The following is a 14,719-nucleotide window of genomic DNA, read 5'->3' as shown; positions in this document are numbered from 1 at the left end:
ACTATTGTGTTTAGTACTATTTACAGTAGTTGTACCCTATAGTCTATCATTTATGGGATCTTCTCTTCTTTACAACAGTCAGTAGTTTCAAGCTTGAGTGTGGACAATGTCAAATGTGACCTCTCAACCTTGCTCTCAATGCAGTGCTGTATAATGCAGTAGGTATAACCATTGACCAGCGACACTATTCAGTATGCAAATGGCTACGTACAAAATGTATGAGTGATAGGATGGTCATCTAATGAGTATCAATAATTACATCATTTGCTCACATTTTCACTGAGCAATGCATTTTAAAAATGTTAGACTATATCCATATATGTATAAATACATTATTATTCTAAATTCTGGCTAGGTTATTCAGGGTTTAAGTTGCACAGTTACAATTACATAATTATACAACCAAATGCTAACAAGTTTGCTACATACGTACTAGAAAAAAGATGTGCTTGCAGGTCAAATGGAATGTTACATTTAGAATGGTACACTTTACATGATAAATTTTATTCCCCATTATATCATCATTGTTAATGGATTGCTGTTAACAAGTATACAATCATTGTAGACCATTAGACAGGTGGAGGATGATACTTAATTTCCTATGTAGATTAATAATGGCTTATTATGATATCTTCTATTGCTGTGACGTACTGTATGATGAAGTTCCCACACTATATCATAGCTATTTATTTTTGCCAATTATGACATCATGCTTCATCAATGTGGATAAGGTCCGCAGGTAATCAACATTGTTTGAAGTTTGGTCAAAACTGAGTTACAAAAGCAATTACAGTAACAAATTTCAGGCTTCTGTGCCCCATTATTGACCATTAAAGCAAAAGTTGAATCTTCATAGCTACCTACAGTAGTTGCATATCCTTTAACGTTTGCACACAATGTACATAGAAAAGTATACATTCATGATTTGCCATATCTAATCAGTTTAAGGTAACTGGTAATAAACAATGCACATAGGTACCTAATAGTTAGGTTTAAAACTTTTATGGTACAGTAATATCCTGCCACATGGCACTTGTTTTTGTAGTTGACCATTAACATGATGTCAGAAAATGAATTAAGTGTTATCAACACTAATTAACCAAATTGCAAAACGTTTTTATTGCAAATGAGAACTGCACACATGATTTGTTTCATTACTGCAGTTACAGAATTTTAGATGGAAAATGCATTAGCATAGACAGTGTAACAATCGATCAACTTGTTTATTCATAAAATCTGCAGTAATATCATAATGATGTAGCTTAACAGAAAAGGGTTTTTATTAAGAGGGAGTATTATGAGTTTCTGTGTAGTTTCCAATTGTCATCATGCACATTCAACTAATCAAAACAGGCGATAATTTACACCCTAACATGATATCAGGTAAGTTGTGCTATTGTCCATAATACGATGATTATTATTGCTTTTAGTGATGTCTAACGGAGGTGTGTGTGTGTGTGTGTGCGTGCGTGCGTGCGTGCGTGCGTGCGTGCGTGCGTGCGTGCGTGTGTGTGTGTGTGTGTGTGACAGAGCTAAATGCTAAATCTTGAGAACATTTATAACTGGTAAGTTTATGTAAATTAATAGATTTTCTTATTATTATGCAACTGATTGTGTAAACATTAATCGAGTGTTTGAACTGTTCAGTCATAATGCAGTGGATCCTGGTAATCAGAACACTTGAAAATAAGGACACTTACATATTAATAATATCTGGACACTTGTATAGTAAAGGACCAAAAGTATCCTTTCACATGTAAAGTGATCTGGAAAATCAGGACACCTTGATAATCACTATCACTTTCTTTCAATCCCAAGGTGTCCTTAGTACACAAGTTCCACGAAAACAATAGTATTCACACAAGTGATTATCTTCTTGGCTGTTTTATGCTTTCAGCTGGACTGCACTTCAATGAAGCATTTTCAGGCCATGCACAGCCGTACTACGAAAGTAGTACTGTAGTATAGTCTAAATCATTCACAGTATCTACAAGAAACAATTTAACCTTCACAGGTGCACAGTACATGTACAGTAACAATTCATAAACTATGAAAACATAGAATTGAGTCCCTTTAGATACTTTTGTTCAAGCACTTACATAATAGAGGATATGCACTTTCTTGCATAGTGTATCTAAACTACTGTATTTACCTATATTTGTGGTGGCAAATAACCACTGCTGCATTTGTGCAGAATAAAGCAAGAGCAAGGCCTTCAACTATCGTGCTAGCATGGTCATGCCAACCCAGTGAACTAGCACTGGGAAGACAACTGTGCACTACTCGGGTGCTATCAGTCAGTGCAGGAAAATCCTCCTGGAATAGGACTAGTAACCTGTAATATGTCTCACAGGGATGAAGGTACACACACACGCACGCACGCACGCACGCACACACATCATGCCATACTGTATTTAGACTAGCATGTTACTAAAGTATGAAGATATTGCTGTCTGCTGGAAGTTTGGAGATGACAACAGATGTGGTCATAGCTATATGTAAATGTCTTGCATGTGACGCTATGTAACTATAAACAGATGGGCAATATATTCTATTAGCGGTCACAAAATACAATCACTTGAGGAATACACAACAGCATCTGTTAGATCCATTAGAGGCAGCTGGACATACACATTACCTCATTATGGTACAGCTTCTTACGTAAAATGATACTCATAATTCTCTTAATACCTATACATACTGAAGAAAGGAAATTTGTGACCGGGCCTGCGAAAACAGGGCATGTGGGCACAAACTACACCCCGTCACTCTACAGGTCATATCCCAGTACTGGAACAGAATATCTGCATTCTATAACTTGCATCATAACGCCAATTAAATGCTAACCAAGAGCTGAAAAGTGTACTGCAATAGCATAATGGTATAAAAAGTTATGAGCAATAGACGTTTAAAAAAGTAGGCAAAAATCATGTGCCAACATGCCCTATTTTTGCAGGTCCGGTCACATTTTTACATGCACAATGTACTAGTAAAGTTATTAATTTGTTGATATTATCTGTACAGGTTCATCAATGTTGAAGAATTGCACAGATAAACCACTGTGTTATATAATAATAGCTATGCAACTATCAGTACACTATATCTACTTGAGAAAACAGTTCAGCAGGTCAAATTCAAGTTTAATTAATTACAATTCCATTATAAATAAGTCAAAGCTCACATAATTTTTTTAATTCCTGTGATGTCAACAACGGTTTTAATGGTTTGCTGTTGGCATCAGCAATATTATTATATCATCATCATTAGACAGGTGGAGGATGATACCTAGTTTCCTGTGTAGTTTTATTAATTTATCTTCAATTGCTGTGACGTAACAGGCCTCTGACTTACATTGTGTATATTCCTAGCCATACTATATGTACATAACAATGTATTACTGTTTAGGCCTGCATCAAATATGCCAGTATAATAAAAAGCATAATAGACTGGAGTGCTATGCCAACATAATGCTAGTATATTAGGTGGATATTTCAACCTATAAAGCAGATTATTTCCATCAATACTCCCTAATATGGAAACTAGATCAATATTTGTGACCAGATTTACAAAACTGTACCTTTTTCACACATGAGTTTTGACCCATTTGTCAAACTTTACAACTCCTAACTTTTTAATCATTGTATATAATCATCTGAAATTGTTCATCAATGAAGCTGCAATATCTGGCTTCATGTTGATGCAAAGAACAACTCAATCAGTATAAAGAGTCAACTGTTATGACATTTTGTTTGCTGGTATGTAAAATGTGTGGAAAAGGCAAATCCGGTCAAATTTTCTAATAGACCAGTCACTTTGTAATAATAGAGTATTTATTGATTAAAATATTCCAAGATAATTGTAAGAAATGTTGCTAACCTAGGAGCATAATGCAAGCATAATGGGAACACTGAAGAGCATAATAGGTGAAAATTTAGGGAAATTCCTGAAAGCATTTTGGACAAAATTTTGAACATTTATAATCAGTTCATTTACATCATGTTAGCTATATAGAATATTCTGTTTACAGGAAACTGGTATAAATATTAATTATCTTCACCATCTGGTTAATGGACTACATATGTATATATTATTTGTTTTATCATTCTTCTGTCTCTTGCTAAATGGATGATTTGTTTGTGTATACTATAAAAATGAGGTCATTCAAACAAAATACATGCACAACCAATTTTTGTAATCACAGAATCTGTATTACATTAACTGTCATGAACATTGTTTATTCTCTTCCTAGCCATGACAAAGCAATAAATAAATCCACTGAATTTACTTATGATTACTGATCAACTAATTCCCTCTCACTGAAGCCCTACTGTATGTCAAAGAAGAATAGAAAGTTTGTGGCAGCTACACTTCACAAGTGAATTTCAATCTGTTTTTTTTACAATGTTGCATGCATCATTTTTAACCTGGCAACATTTTGGCAGAACCTGCCTTTTTCTAGCCCGTGTTGTTCATGTATTTCTGAATCAGGAATGTTTTACTAGTTTGGGAATTTGTCATGATAGTGCTTAGTAAAAAATGTGCCACAATTACGTATACAGCTGTACTAGATCAATTACTGCAATTAGCTACTAATCAAAATCCTGAGAAGGATAACGAAAAAGTTGCAGTTATAACTAGATGCCTTGTAATATACAGTAGGTGCAATCTATGTAGCTGGCTTCTATCCCACAGTCAAGCTCACAACAAACACCTACTGTACTAATATACTTCATGTATTTCATTTATAGACTTCTGCAAAGTGTAGCGACTACTAGCTGTATAGTTAGGATTTATAAGTCAAACTGGTGGCTATTTGTTACACTGTACATGATTGTACTGTGTGCACACATGATTATTTCTTATTTTTGCTATTATATACACAGATATAGGTTAAACATGAGTTGCTTCCATTAACATGATCACAAGCTGCATGTCCAGTTATCTCAGTGTACTGCACTCTTAACAGTTGTACCAGATGAAGTGTGCGTATACACGTATGCAACATGTATACAATGGTACTATAGTATAGCATGTACAGGTATATTCAAAAGATTTATGGTATTCAGTGATGTAATTCAGTTTTCATCAAAGCCAGTGATCAGAAACATAAACATCTCCTATATACCAGATATCAGTTTGGGCTTGTTTATGCCTAACCAATACTGCCAAGCTGGCTACTGGGTGACATTTTTATGAAAGGAAGCCCAAACCTCTATGATCCCTAACATATAGTAGTACCATACTGTATGTACAACTGATGTGGCCTCTCTCCTACCCGCCATTCCTCATCTTATCTACTAATTAAGCATCAACTATTATGAACACTTTGACTTCATCTGGGGACTGGACACTGCTTATGTCCTCAGGTAATTGCACACCTAAAATCTGCCAAAGAATTGGTTTGATATCATAATTTCTAATACGTAGGTAGTGTACAGTGCAATTGCAATATTTATATATCATAAAACAAAATCAATTAAGTTTCACTACTGAATATGAATTCAAATTCAGTTATGCAGCATGAGTGTTGATCAAATTGATGATATCTGGGGAGAGAACTGTTGGAATATCCACGGCCCACAAAAAATCCAAATGATCATAGCAATCAATCGTCTTATGGAAGACATGTTGTTGTATTTGTGGCAGTAGCCATGCTACATCAGCTGGGCTAGCTAACCAATCTTTGCCTCCAGAAAAAGTAGCGGTTTTGACATTCACAGCCGACACATCGTATTCTGGTGGAGTAGTCTGTGAAATTGTGGAGAGTGAAAATGGGGTACAAAGCAGTTAATACTGTAATATACCCTTCCATAGTGTAATAAATTTCCAGCCTTGAAGTAGTCATACTGGTGAAATTTTTCAGTATGAACTTGCTATAGTACAATACATCATAATTAAATCATGTTGTTGTACAGGTGTGAGCTTACCCTTGCAAAATGTACTATGTTCTTCTCTGAAGTACCAGCAGGTAAATGTGATAGATAAACTGGCAGACGAGTCTATAGGGACAGGTACAATCATCATAAGTGTCGATGTATATACCTTATTAAGCTGTTTGTCATCAAGTCCTGCAATCATAAACAAAACATTTCTGCACACTTCATCAATCACTGGTTGGGGGCACACGCGGGATGCTATGAAGTTGGTGAGCTCATTACTGGGAAGAAATTCCATTCCTCCGATCAAGTTGAAGAAATGCTACACACAAGAAAAGACAGTGGTTATATGAGTAAATGCTTCCACATACTCATGTAGTGACTTACAATAAACACTTCATTGTATACAAACTTTGATAAGGGACGAAATGCCCCTTGAACATTTGACACTCTTGCCACTGGTACTAGAGCAATGAATAGTTTCACTTTGTCTGCCAGTTCTGGTTGTGTGGAAAACCCTGCAAATCCCATCATAGTTCCTTGAGAATAACCAACATATACTAGTTTTTCTTGTGCTGTTTCTTGTAGGACATAATTCAACATTGCAGGAAGATCGTACTTGGCGTGCTCATCAAACCTGTAGTAGTTTATGAGATCATGTGTGATCAGGATAGCTATGCACTTACGAGAAATCCCAGAACTCCTTGTCAGAGGGAGATAGCCGGGTGTGGTTTCTTGTGTAAGTGTTACCACGAACGTTACCCATCCATACATCAAATCCTGCATCAGCTAAAATGAATCCTAAGCTCTGATTGGCTAAGTTGATAACCCATTCAGCACTTGAACATAGAATACCATGTTGTAGGAAGACAACCGGCTTCTGAACTGCCCCTAATTACATTAATATAGAAGTTCCCACACATGTATATTATATCTCTTTACATACCTAGACTGCTATTATCTCCATGAGGAATTCTGTGTATTGTCAATATATAGCCATCTTGTGTAGTGACTTGATGTGTTTCAGCTGGGTATCCTTTACTAGTGATCAACTCCACCTATTAATATGTAATGGCCACTCCAGCACAACAGTGTTGTTGACTACTTACCGTATCTCTGTTTAAGTCGGGGTCTACCTCTGTATTGATTGCTATAAAAATATAGCATACATCTTTCAACTGCACAGATAATAAGTTATGCACAACAACTGGAAACAGCTAAGTTTTATATGTAGCACAAATCAGTATACATACAAACATGATGGTATACATGTACAACCTACCATGTACATGAGAAGTGACAACCAACAGCAGTACAATTACAGCGACTATCATGTTGTAATATTCTCTTCACCAAATCTTTCTTTCTTCAACTTCAACTAATAAACAGCTACATAACATGTTGTATATTTATACGCAGCACACAGGAAGGAAGTGCCTTGATGTAACTTCCTAACAATTTTCCTTATAAGATCTATATTCTTGCTCTCTACAGCTGCAGCACATAAGCTATTATGACCTAGTGTCATGTCATCATGTGTCATAAGAAATTTTACTGTTTCGGTATGTATGTAACTATTAACAGATGGGTTTGCATATAAATTTAAATTAGTGATCACAAAATTATATGTAGAACAACATCTGTTAAACCCATTAGCTCATTATCACATAACCGCACAGTTGCTTATACATGACATGATTTAGATAGTTGCAAATGAACATCTCATGTGACATACTGAGAGTAGTCTGAAATGATTTTATGTAGGGCTAAATAAAGCATGTGCATATGTGACTGCACCTGCAAAAAGGGGTTTATAGCCTTTCTAATTGCATGTACTTGACAATCCATAACTTGACTTGTGAGTATGATACCAGCCTGAAATTTAGTCACTTTACACTCCTAACATATATGTAGCACTATTCCTGAATGTAAGTTTAAGACAGTAGATTAAACACACAATGAGTTATGACTCATCAAACTTAGAAATTTGGAAAGGCTATATAAGACCCTTTTTTGCAGATCTTGTACAGTGTATGTTTGAAGTTGTAGGTTCTTCAGGGTTGTTGCACAGTTACCACTACACAGTACATTGCATACAACCAAGTAATAATACTATGATACTATTTAAGTTGTGTTAGCAGGTCAAATGGAATGTTACATTTAGTTTACATGATTAATTTTATTCCCGTAGTATCATATTTTTAATTGTTTGGTTTTGACATCAACAAGTATATCATTCATCCATTAGACAGGTGGAGGATGATATATAATTTCCTATGTAGACTTATTAATGGCTTAATATCTTCTATTACTGTGACCTAGGTTTTCATCATTAGCAGGTCCCTGATAACTGTACATTGTGTTTAATTACTAGCCAAACTATTACTAGCCATGTTACGCATTACAACTGTTATGCGTTTATTACTAACCAAACTATTACTAGCCAACCAGAACTTATTCGTATCTATCCAGTTAATCACTGTATTACTAATAGTGCAACTGTGAATTACTTGTTGATACTGTTATTATAATAGTAAAGTGTTGTGGTTTCCTATAGTCTTTGTATATGCATCTATGGGCTGCACCATAGACCCCCACTGCTGTGATTGCCTGTCCGAGTAGATCTCTTTGAGAATCCTTGTTACAGCCCTACATTTGTATTACTATACATGATGAAGTTCCCACACTATATTATCAAAGCTATTTTGTTAATTATGACATCACATTTCACCAATGGATAAGGGCCAATAGGCTATCAGTATAATTATATTGTTTGAAATTTGGTCAAAAGTGAGTTACAAAAGCAATTACAGTAAAAAAAATCAGGTTTCTATGTCCCATTAAAACAAACTCGAATATTTTGTATAGCTAGTTAGTCACATACTGTAGCTAAAGCATTTTTATAGTTTGGTGTAATGCAATCAGCACAATTGTTCAATGACAGCTATAGATAATTTTAGTGGGGGCTAAGCCTCTCCATAATCTTTTTGACAAGGGATACAGCCCCTCTTTCCCCTTCTCTGCCACCCCTGATAGCTAATAGTTTTAAGGGAATATTGAAAAGATTAATGAAAAGTTTTTTTTCAGCTTTTGATTCAGAATGTTTCATGCAAGGTAATCAATTTCCTGTGTTTGTAACTGTAAATAAAGTAACAATTTTCAATATTAGTTCCAGCAATTCATCTACAAAATATGTAATAGTACATAACTAACTCTCCTTCATGGTTAACTGCTACACATGACACTAGTAGTGTAATGAATGTAGATTGATTGATAAGGCCACGCAAAGTTAATTATATATTTCTGGTCCTACCAATTTCCCTAAATTGACCAGGTGACCAGATTGATTTTATTTTTGCAACTTTTTCATGTGGTACACTACATTTTGACATAGCAGTACATGGAATTATAGAGAAAAACAAAGTAATGCATAAAGCTACTGCATCTTTATAAGAAAAGAGTGTTTACAAGGCATGAAAACCTTTCAATAGATATAAAATATTACAAAGTATTGTATGGTGATTGTGCAATCCAGTCAGCAAAAAATGACCAGGAAGGGAACCAGAAACATATAGTTAACTTTTCATGGGCAATCATGGCCTAAAGTGAGTATTTCAATAAAGCAGTCAGTAAACTTATAACTGCAATACTAAAATACTTTGTCATTGTTAAAAAATCTACAATATTGGCCAATTTCTATTACCTTTATAATGAGTAAGCATAATATAATTATTATGACTTTAAAATCTGCAATTCATTTGTAAATATTAAAGGTTTATGAACATTAGTTTTGCATTATTTTGGAGCAATTTTGCATGAAATTATTAATATTGTAATTGACTGCTAAAGTAGTGTAGTAGATTAGGATTGACATAATTTTAACACCACAATGGTTGCATGATGCAGCATGATCAATGTGTTTATTTATTTACACATTGTTGTTGTTAATATTCTGTGTAGGGAAATGTACTCCTTTACAAGCTCCTAAACATGGAGTAATGCTTCCTCAACAACCACGCAATTTTAACTTTGTGAAACGCCTCATTTTCTTTTGCAACTATGGGTTCACTCTGCAAGGACCCAGATCAGTTGATTGTGGAGTAGCTGGAAAATGGTCTAACGCAGCACCAATTTGTGTCTAAGTACATTGCAACTTTTGATATCTGCTACTTCTACACATAAGCATTTACTGTTCCCACAACTATTTTTGTGATCATTTTGTGTTTTGTACAATAGCCATTAGTTACATCAATAGAACTTTTGAACAAGCACTAAAGTTTTTTTTTACTATTATTGTTAGCATATAGTACCCATTATGGTACTGTTATGGTACTATATCTGTTCATTAGCTGTTTAAAATAAACCTGTGTATTGAGATATGTGTATTCGTAATAAAGATGCATGAGTTTACTTGATATTTGTAATACACTGACTTTTTTCTTTAGTTCAGTGTTGTCTTACAATACCAAACTATTCTTGCCATGTTTGGCCATTATCTTGGTGAGGGTGTTTTGCTGCAGCCACTAATACACTTTGGTCATAAATATTCGTACAGAACTAGGTGTTCACCATGATTTGTAGACATTTTTCGTTACAAGAAGAACTTTAGTCAGCGTTACTTCCGACACCAAGCTACAATATGGTGGAATTCATTGCCATCTAGTTTATTTAATGATATTGGTAATTTTCGTGATGGTCTGCTCCAGCACCTTAATGACTATTATAGTTCTTAGTGTTGTGTGTAGTTTTGTACATATGGTGTTGCTACATACAGGGGGTGTATGTATGTGTTGTGTCTTTTGTGTACTCCAGTACGGAAGAACGGCTTTGCCGAGTACTGTGAGTTTAAATAAATAAATAAATAATCAATCAATCTGAGGTGTGAAAGTGGGTACATATAAATTATACAAAACATACAGTACCTGATGTAGATTAGAATATTGTTAGTTTTTTATTTCACCTGGAAAGTTAATTTGTAGCTGAAATCATGCTTAGCATTAATTATGTAATGCATGGTGAAACATTTTAATGTTGACAATGAATTCAGCAACATTGCATGTCTTACATACAAAAATGACAGTATACATAGCACTGCACAATTTCAGCATCAACAAGTAATTCACAGTTCCACTATTAGTAATAGATTTCAAATAGTGAATTATCTTGTGGCATCACTCAAAATGTACTATACAGTATGGCTAGCAAGGGACCTGCTAAAGAAGTATAAGTCACAGCAATATATAGAAGATATCATCATAAGCTACTACTAAATTAATAAGACCATACAGGAAACTACATAACTCTCCACCTGTCTAATGGCTTACACTGATGAATGATTTACTTGTTGATGTCAACAGCAATCCATTAAAACATTGACATTATAGAATTGAAATTTTGTTATGTAAAGTTGTAAACATTTAATACAGGTGCATTTAGTACCTAGCATCTGGCCATGTCCTGGGCTGCCCATTTATTCCCAAACTATGCATGCCATGTAGTGCTGTAGTGCATGCAGGCCAAGTGGACATAGGATGTTTAGTTCTGTAAACTTTCAATTTATACCATTGTGAGGTATATACGTAGACACTAGCTAAATACTTAACTGGTGAATTGCTTTCTCAAGTGTGTATTATTACACATTTTTAACACAATGGTATCTGCATGTGCAGCTCTTCAACATTGAAGAGTCTGTACAGATAGTTCAGCAACTTCTAATAATGCATTGTACAATTTGGTCAGTAGTGAGCACCAACTTAGGTTAATAGATGATAAAATTTCAGGTATGTATCTTTTTTAAGCACAAAGTTATGGTCTTCCAAGTTTATAGAATCGGATGTGTGTGGAAATTGGAAAACCCCTTTTTGCAAATCTGGCCACATATACATACGTATGTATCAAGAGCTAACTAAGAATACATATGAGTATCATTTTATGAAAGCTGTATACAGAAATATAAGGTCATGAGCATGTCCAGCTGCCTAATGGATCTAACAGATGCCATAATATTTGTGACTGCTGCTTTAAAATATATACTGTGCCACATCAACAGCTATTGTGCACAAGTTAGACCACCTTTTATGATCTTGATTAACCACATACTGATCTTCAACACTAATAGCCCGTAAGTCAGACATCACTTCATCCCTCCATCACTTCTTGGCACCATGAATGGCATTTTTTTCTATGCTCTCCAAACAAAAGTTGATTTGGTAATCGGTCATTACTCATACGGCCCAGGTGACCAAGCCACTGTAGCCGTTGATTCAAAACAAAATCAACTATTGACCAATACAGGCCAAATTGTCCAGATAACTCTTGGATGTGTAATATGATTCTGCCATTGTTGGAATTTAGACACATCCAAAATTACTTGTACACAGCAGTTGTGAATGTGGTTAACCTTCTCACATCAGGAGCTTTCAGAGTCCACGTCTCTGCTCCATATAGCAAAATAGAAATCACCACAGCCTTATAGACAGCTCTCTTAGCATTAATGGAGAGAGTGCAATTAAGGAAGATCGGTACCCTCAAAGGCTTTGGAAGCTTTAGAAATTCTACAACTAACCTTGGCAGTGATCTCACCATCACTAGACAACTTTGAATCAAAATAAGTAAAATCTCTCACCATTTCAATCTCTCCACCTTTGACCACCGCTGGGGAATCATCACCCTCACCAACTGCAGCTCCCAATGCCAAACAATTTGTCTTAGGCAAGCTAACAGTTAGACCATAAAAACTTGCCACTTGTACAAATCTCTTACAAATCGACTCAAAGGCTGTACGAGTTACAGCGTACAATACAAAGCAAGGTCATCAGCGAACTGTGACTCTCCCACCAGCTTTCTACCATGTTTATACAAAATAGGCACTCCAGCCTCTCCACTCTGACTATGCCGGCACCATTGCGTTAAAATAGATGTTAAATAAAGTTGGCACCATAGTACAACCTTGCCTCAAGCCATTTCGAACCTCAAAACAATTGGTAACAGCACTCCCCACCCTAACTCCAGCCTGCATTCCTTCATGAAAGGACCTGATAATATTCAGCATTGTAGGAGGCATACCACACTTAGCCAAGACAGTCCACTGAGCATTCCTATGTACAGAATCATAAGCTTTCTTCAGATTCACAAACACTGATAAGAAATAGTGAGTCCTCATGTTCCCCTTGTCTTCTCCATCAACTATCTGGCTACAAAAATCATGTCCACACAACCTCTTCCTCTCCGAAATCCATATTGCGAGTCCGGTAACACTGAACTCTTCAGAAATCACCTGAAGCTGTTCCTGAATAATCTGACCCATCACTTTCCCTACAACATCCAATCCCTCACCAGTTGTCACAGAATTGGAGGTTGCCCTTCTTGGGTACTGGTATGATCTAAGTGTCCCTCCAATCCTTAAATACTTCTCCTTCCCTCCACACAGCCTCCATCAAGGTAAGCAACCTGCTATGCAAAGCAGTACTACCACACAAAATCATCTCTGGAAAGATCCCTGATAGTCCACCTACTTTCCTCACCTTCAGCCGGGACAAGACAATCTCCAGCTCCTCCATTATAGGGGGATCATCAAGATGTAACATTGGCTCAAGAGCAGGAATAGCAGCAACCACTTCATCATCATAGATACTCTGGACATTAAATACTTTCTTAGAATGTTGGTACCAATGATCAAGTACCTCCTCAGGTCCCTTAGTTAACTGACCATCATCGTTCAGAACTGTAGTGGGCCTCACTGGCCTCCTGCCACCATGAACTCATTGTAACTTATGGATACAGTCCCATCTAGTTCTATCATCCTTCACAGCTTCTTTTCCTTCTGCGGCCACTTTCAAAATCCACTCCTTTTTTGCATTAGAAACAGCCTTCTGCACCAAACGTTGTAGTCTTCTAAAAGTTCATTTATGAGATCTTGTACCAACTTGCAAGTGTCTTGAATGTGTCTGGCTCTTCTCCTCTGTCAGTGTTTTCAGCACATTGACACTCTCCTCAAACCACTCTGGGTTAAAGTGGACTCCTCTACCAATAGACTCTTCAGCAGAGCTTGTAATACAAGATTGCAGATGGTTCCAATACTCTTCTGCTGGCTGTATTCTCACAGAGGCTCCAATCAGACAACTTCTCCTCCTATGACTGCACTGTCTGCGCATAAGAGTCACGCATCTCAGGCATGGCAAAACCTATGCACAGCAAATGGTAGGGGAATTTCTTAACACCTGCTGTCTGTGGAAGCATCATTCTCAGTCTGCCTCTTTATTTATTTAGGCTTTATGGTGTGAGAACACCAAAGGTCTGTTGGTAGCAAGCAACAGCCATAACAAATTACAATTATTACTAACTACTTAAATTACACAGTTAATTATAAATTACATAGTTAATTATAAGTGTTTAAAGTTGGTAATTGGAGGTTTTGTTTGATGACATCTGGAACATGGACATAAGTAATGTTACTATTCTCATCAAAGTTTCTCAGAAAATGATCCCACAGATACAATTTCAATTTAGATTTCAACAAACAAACTGACATGTTTAAGTCTAGAATTGGCATGGCATTCCACAGGGACGGTAAACGATGAAAATAAGAATGTCTTGATATGTTGTTAAGATGTTGAGGTAACAAGGGTTTGTTGCTAGCACCTGATCTAGTATTAGTAGTGTTGAAAGTGATGTAGTTATTGATGTTGAACTGATTAGTTTGTAACTTGATGGATTTGATAGCAAACAGTATGTCCTGTAATTCAAATATGTACATTAAAGGAAGGAGTCTCAGATTTATCAAACGGTCTTTGTAACAACTGGTGTAATTTTCAAGATGTGTTTGGTGGCATGACATTGAATTC

At 36.0% G+C, this 14,719-nt stretch overlaps 1 protein-coding gene across 1 annotated transcript; it reads right to left on the bottom strand.

Annotated features, from left to right (window-relative positions):
* Nucleotides 1-5,433: 5,433 nt before the first annotated feature.
* Nucleotides 5,434-13,182, bottom strand: LOC136255106 (gastric triacylglycerol lipase-like). The gene is made up of 11 exons (XM_066047824.1): nucleotides 12,830-13,182; nucleotides 12,667-12,765; nucleotides 12,442-12,592; nucleotides 6,986-7,054; nucleotides 6,823-6,934; nucleotides 6,563-6,761; nucleotides 6,264-6,513; nucleotides 6,043-6,198; nucleotides 5,928-5,999; nucleotides 5,805-5,873; nucleotides 5,434-5,748 (listed from the first exon to the last, which is right to left on the bottom strand). Exons 1-11 carry the CDS (start codon nucleotides 13,180-13,182, stop codon nucleotides 5,512-5,514), a joined length of 1,767 nt encoding a protein of 588 aa, XP_065903896.1. The 3' UTR covers nucleotides 5,434-5,511.
* Between the last annotated feature and the right edge of the window lie 1,537 nt (nucleotides 13,183-14,719).

Source organism: Dysidea avara, chromosome 5, assembly GCF_963678975.1.
Source record: "Dysidea avara chromosome 5, odDysAvar1.4, whole genome shotgun sequence".
In the NCBI taxonomy this organism is placed as follows: Eukaryota; Metazoa; Porifera; class Demospongiae; order Dictyoceratida; family Dysideidae; genus Dysidea; species Dysidea avara.
The sequence above is the reverse complement of the archived record's forward strand: the minus strand, read 5'-3'. Positions and strand labels throughout refer to the sequence as shown.

Bases quoted from the DNA above. Each gene is read 5' to 3' on its own strand.
- LOC136255106 (XM_066047824.1), bottom strand. From the start codon at position 13,182: ATGGGTCAGATTATTCAGGAACAGCTTCAGGTGATTTCTGAAGAGTTC. The intron at 7,055-12,441 runs GTTAGTTGTAGA...TTATCTGTGCAG, and splicing joins ATGGTGAGATCACTGCCAAG to TTGAAAGATGTATGCTATAT. The intron at 6,199-6,263 runs GTAAGTCACTAC...TCTTGTGTGTAG, and splicing joins TATACAATGAAGTGTTTATT to CATTTCTTCAACTTGATCGG.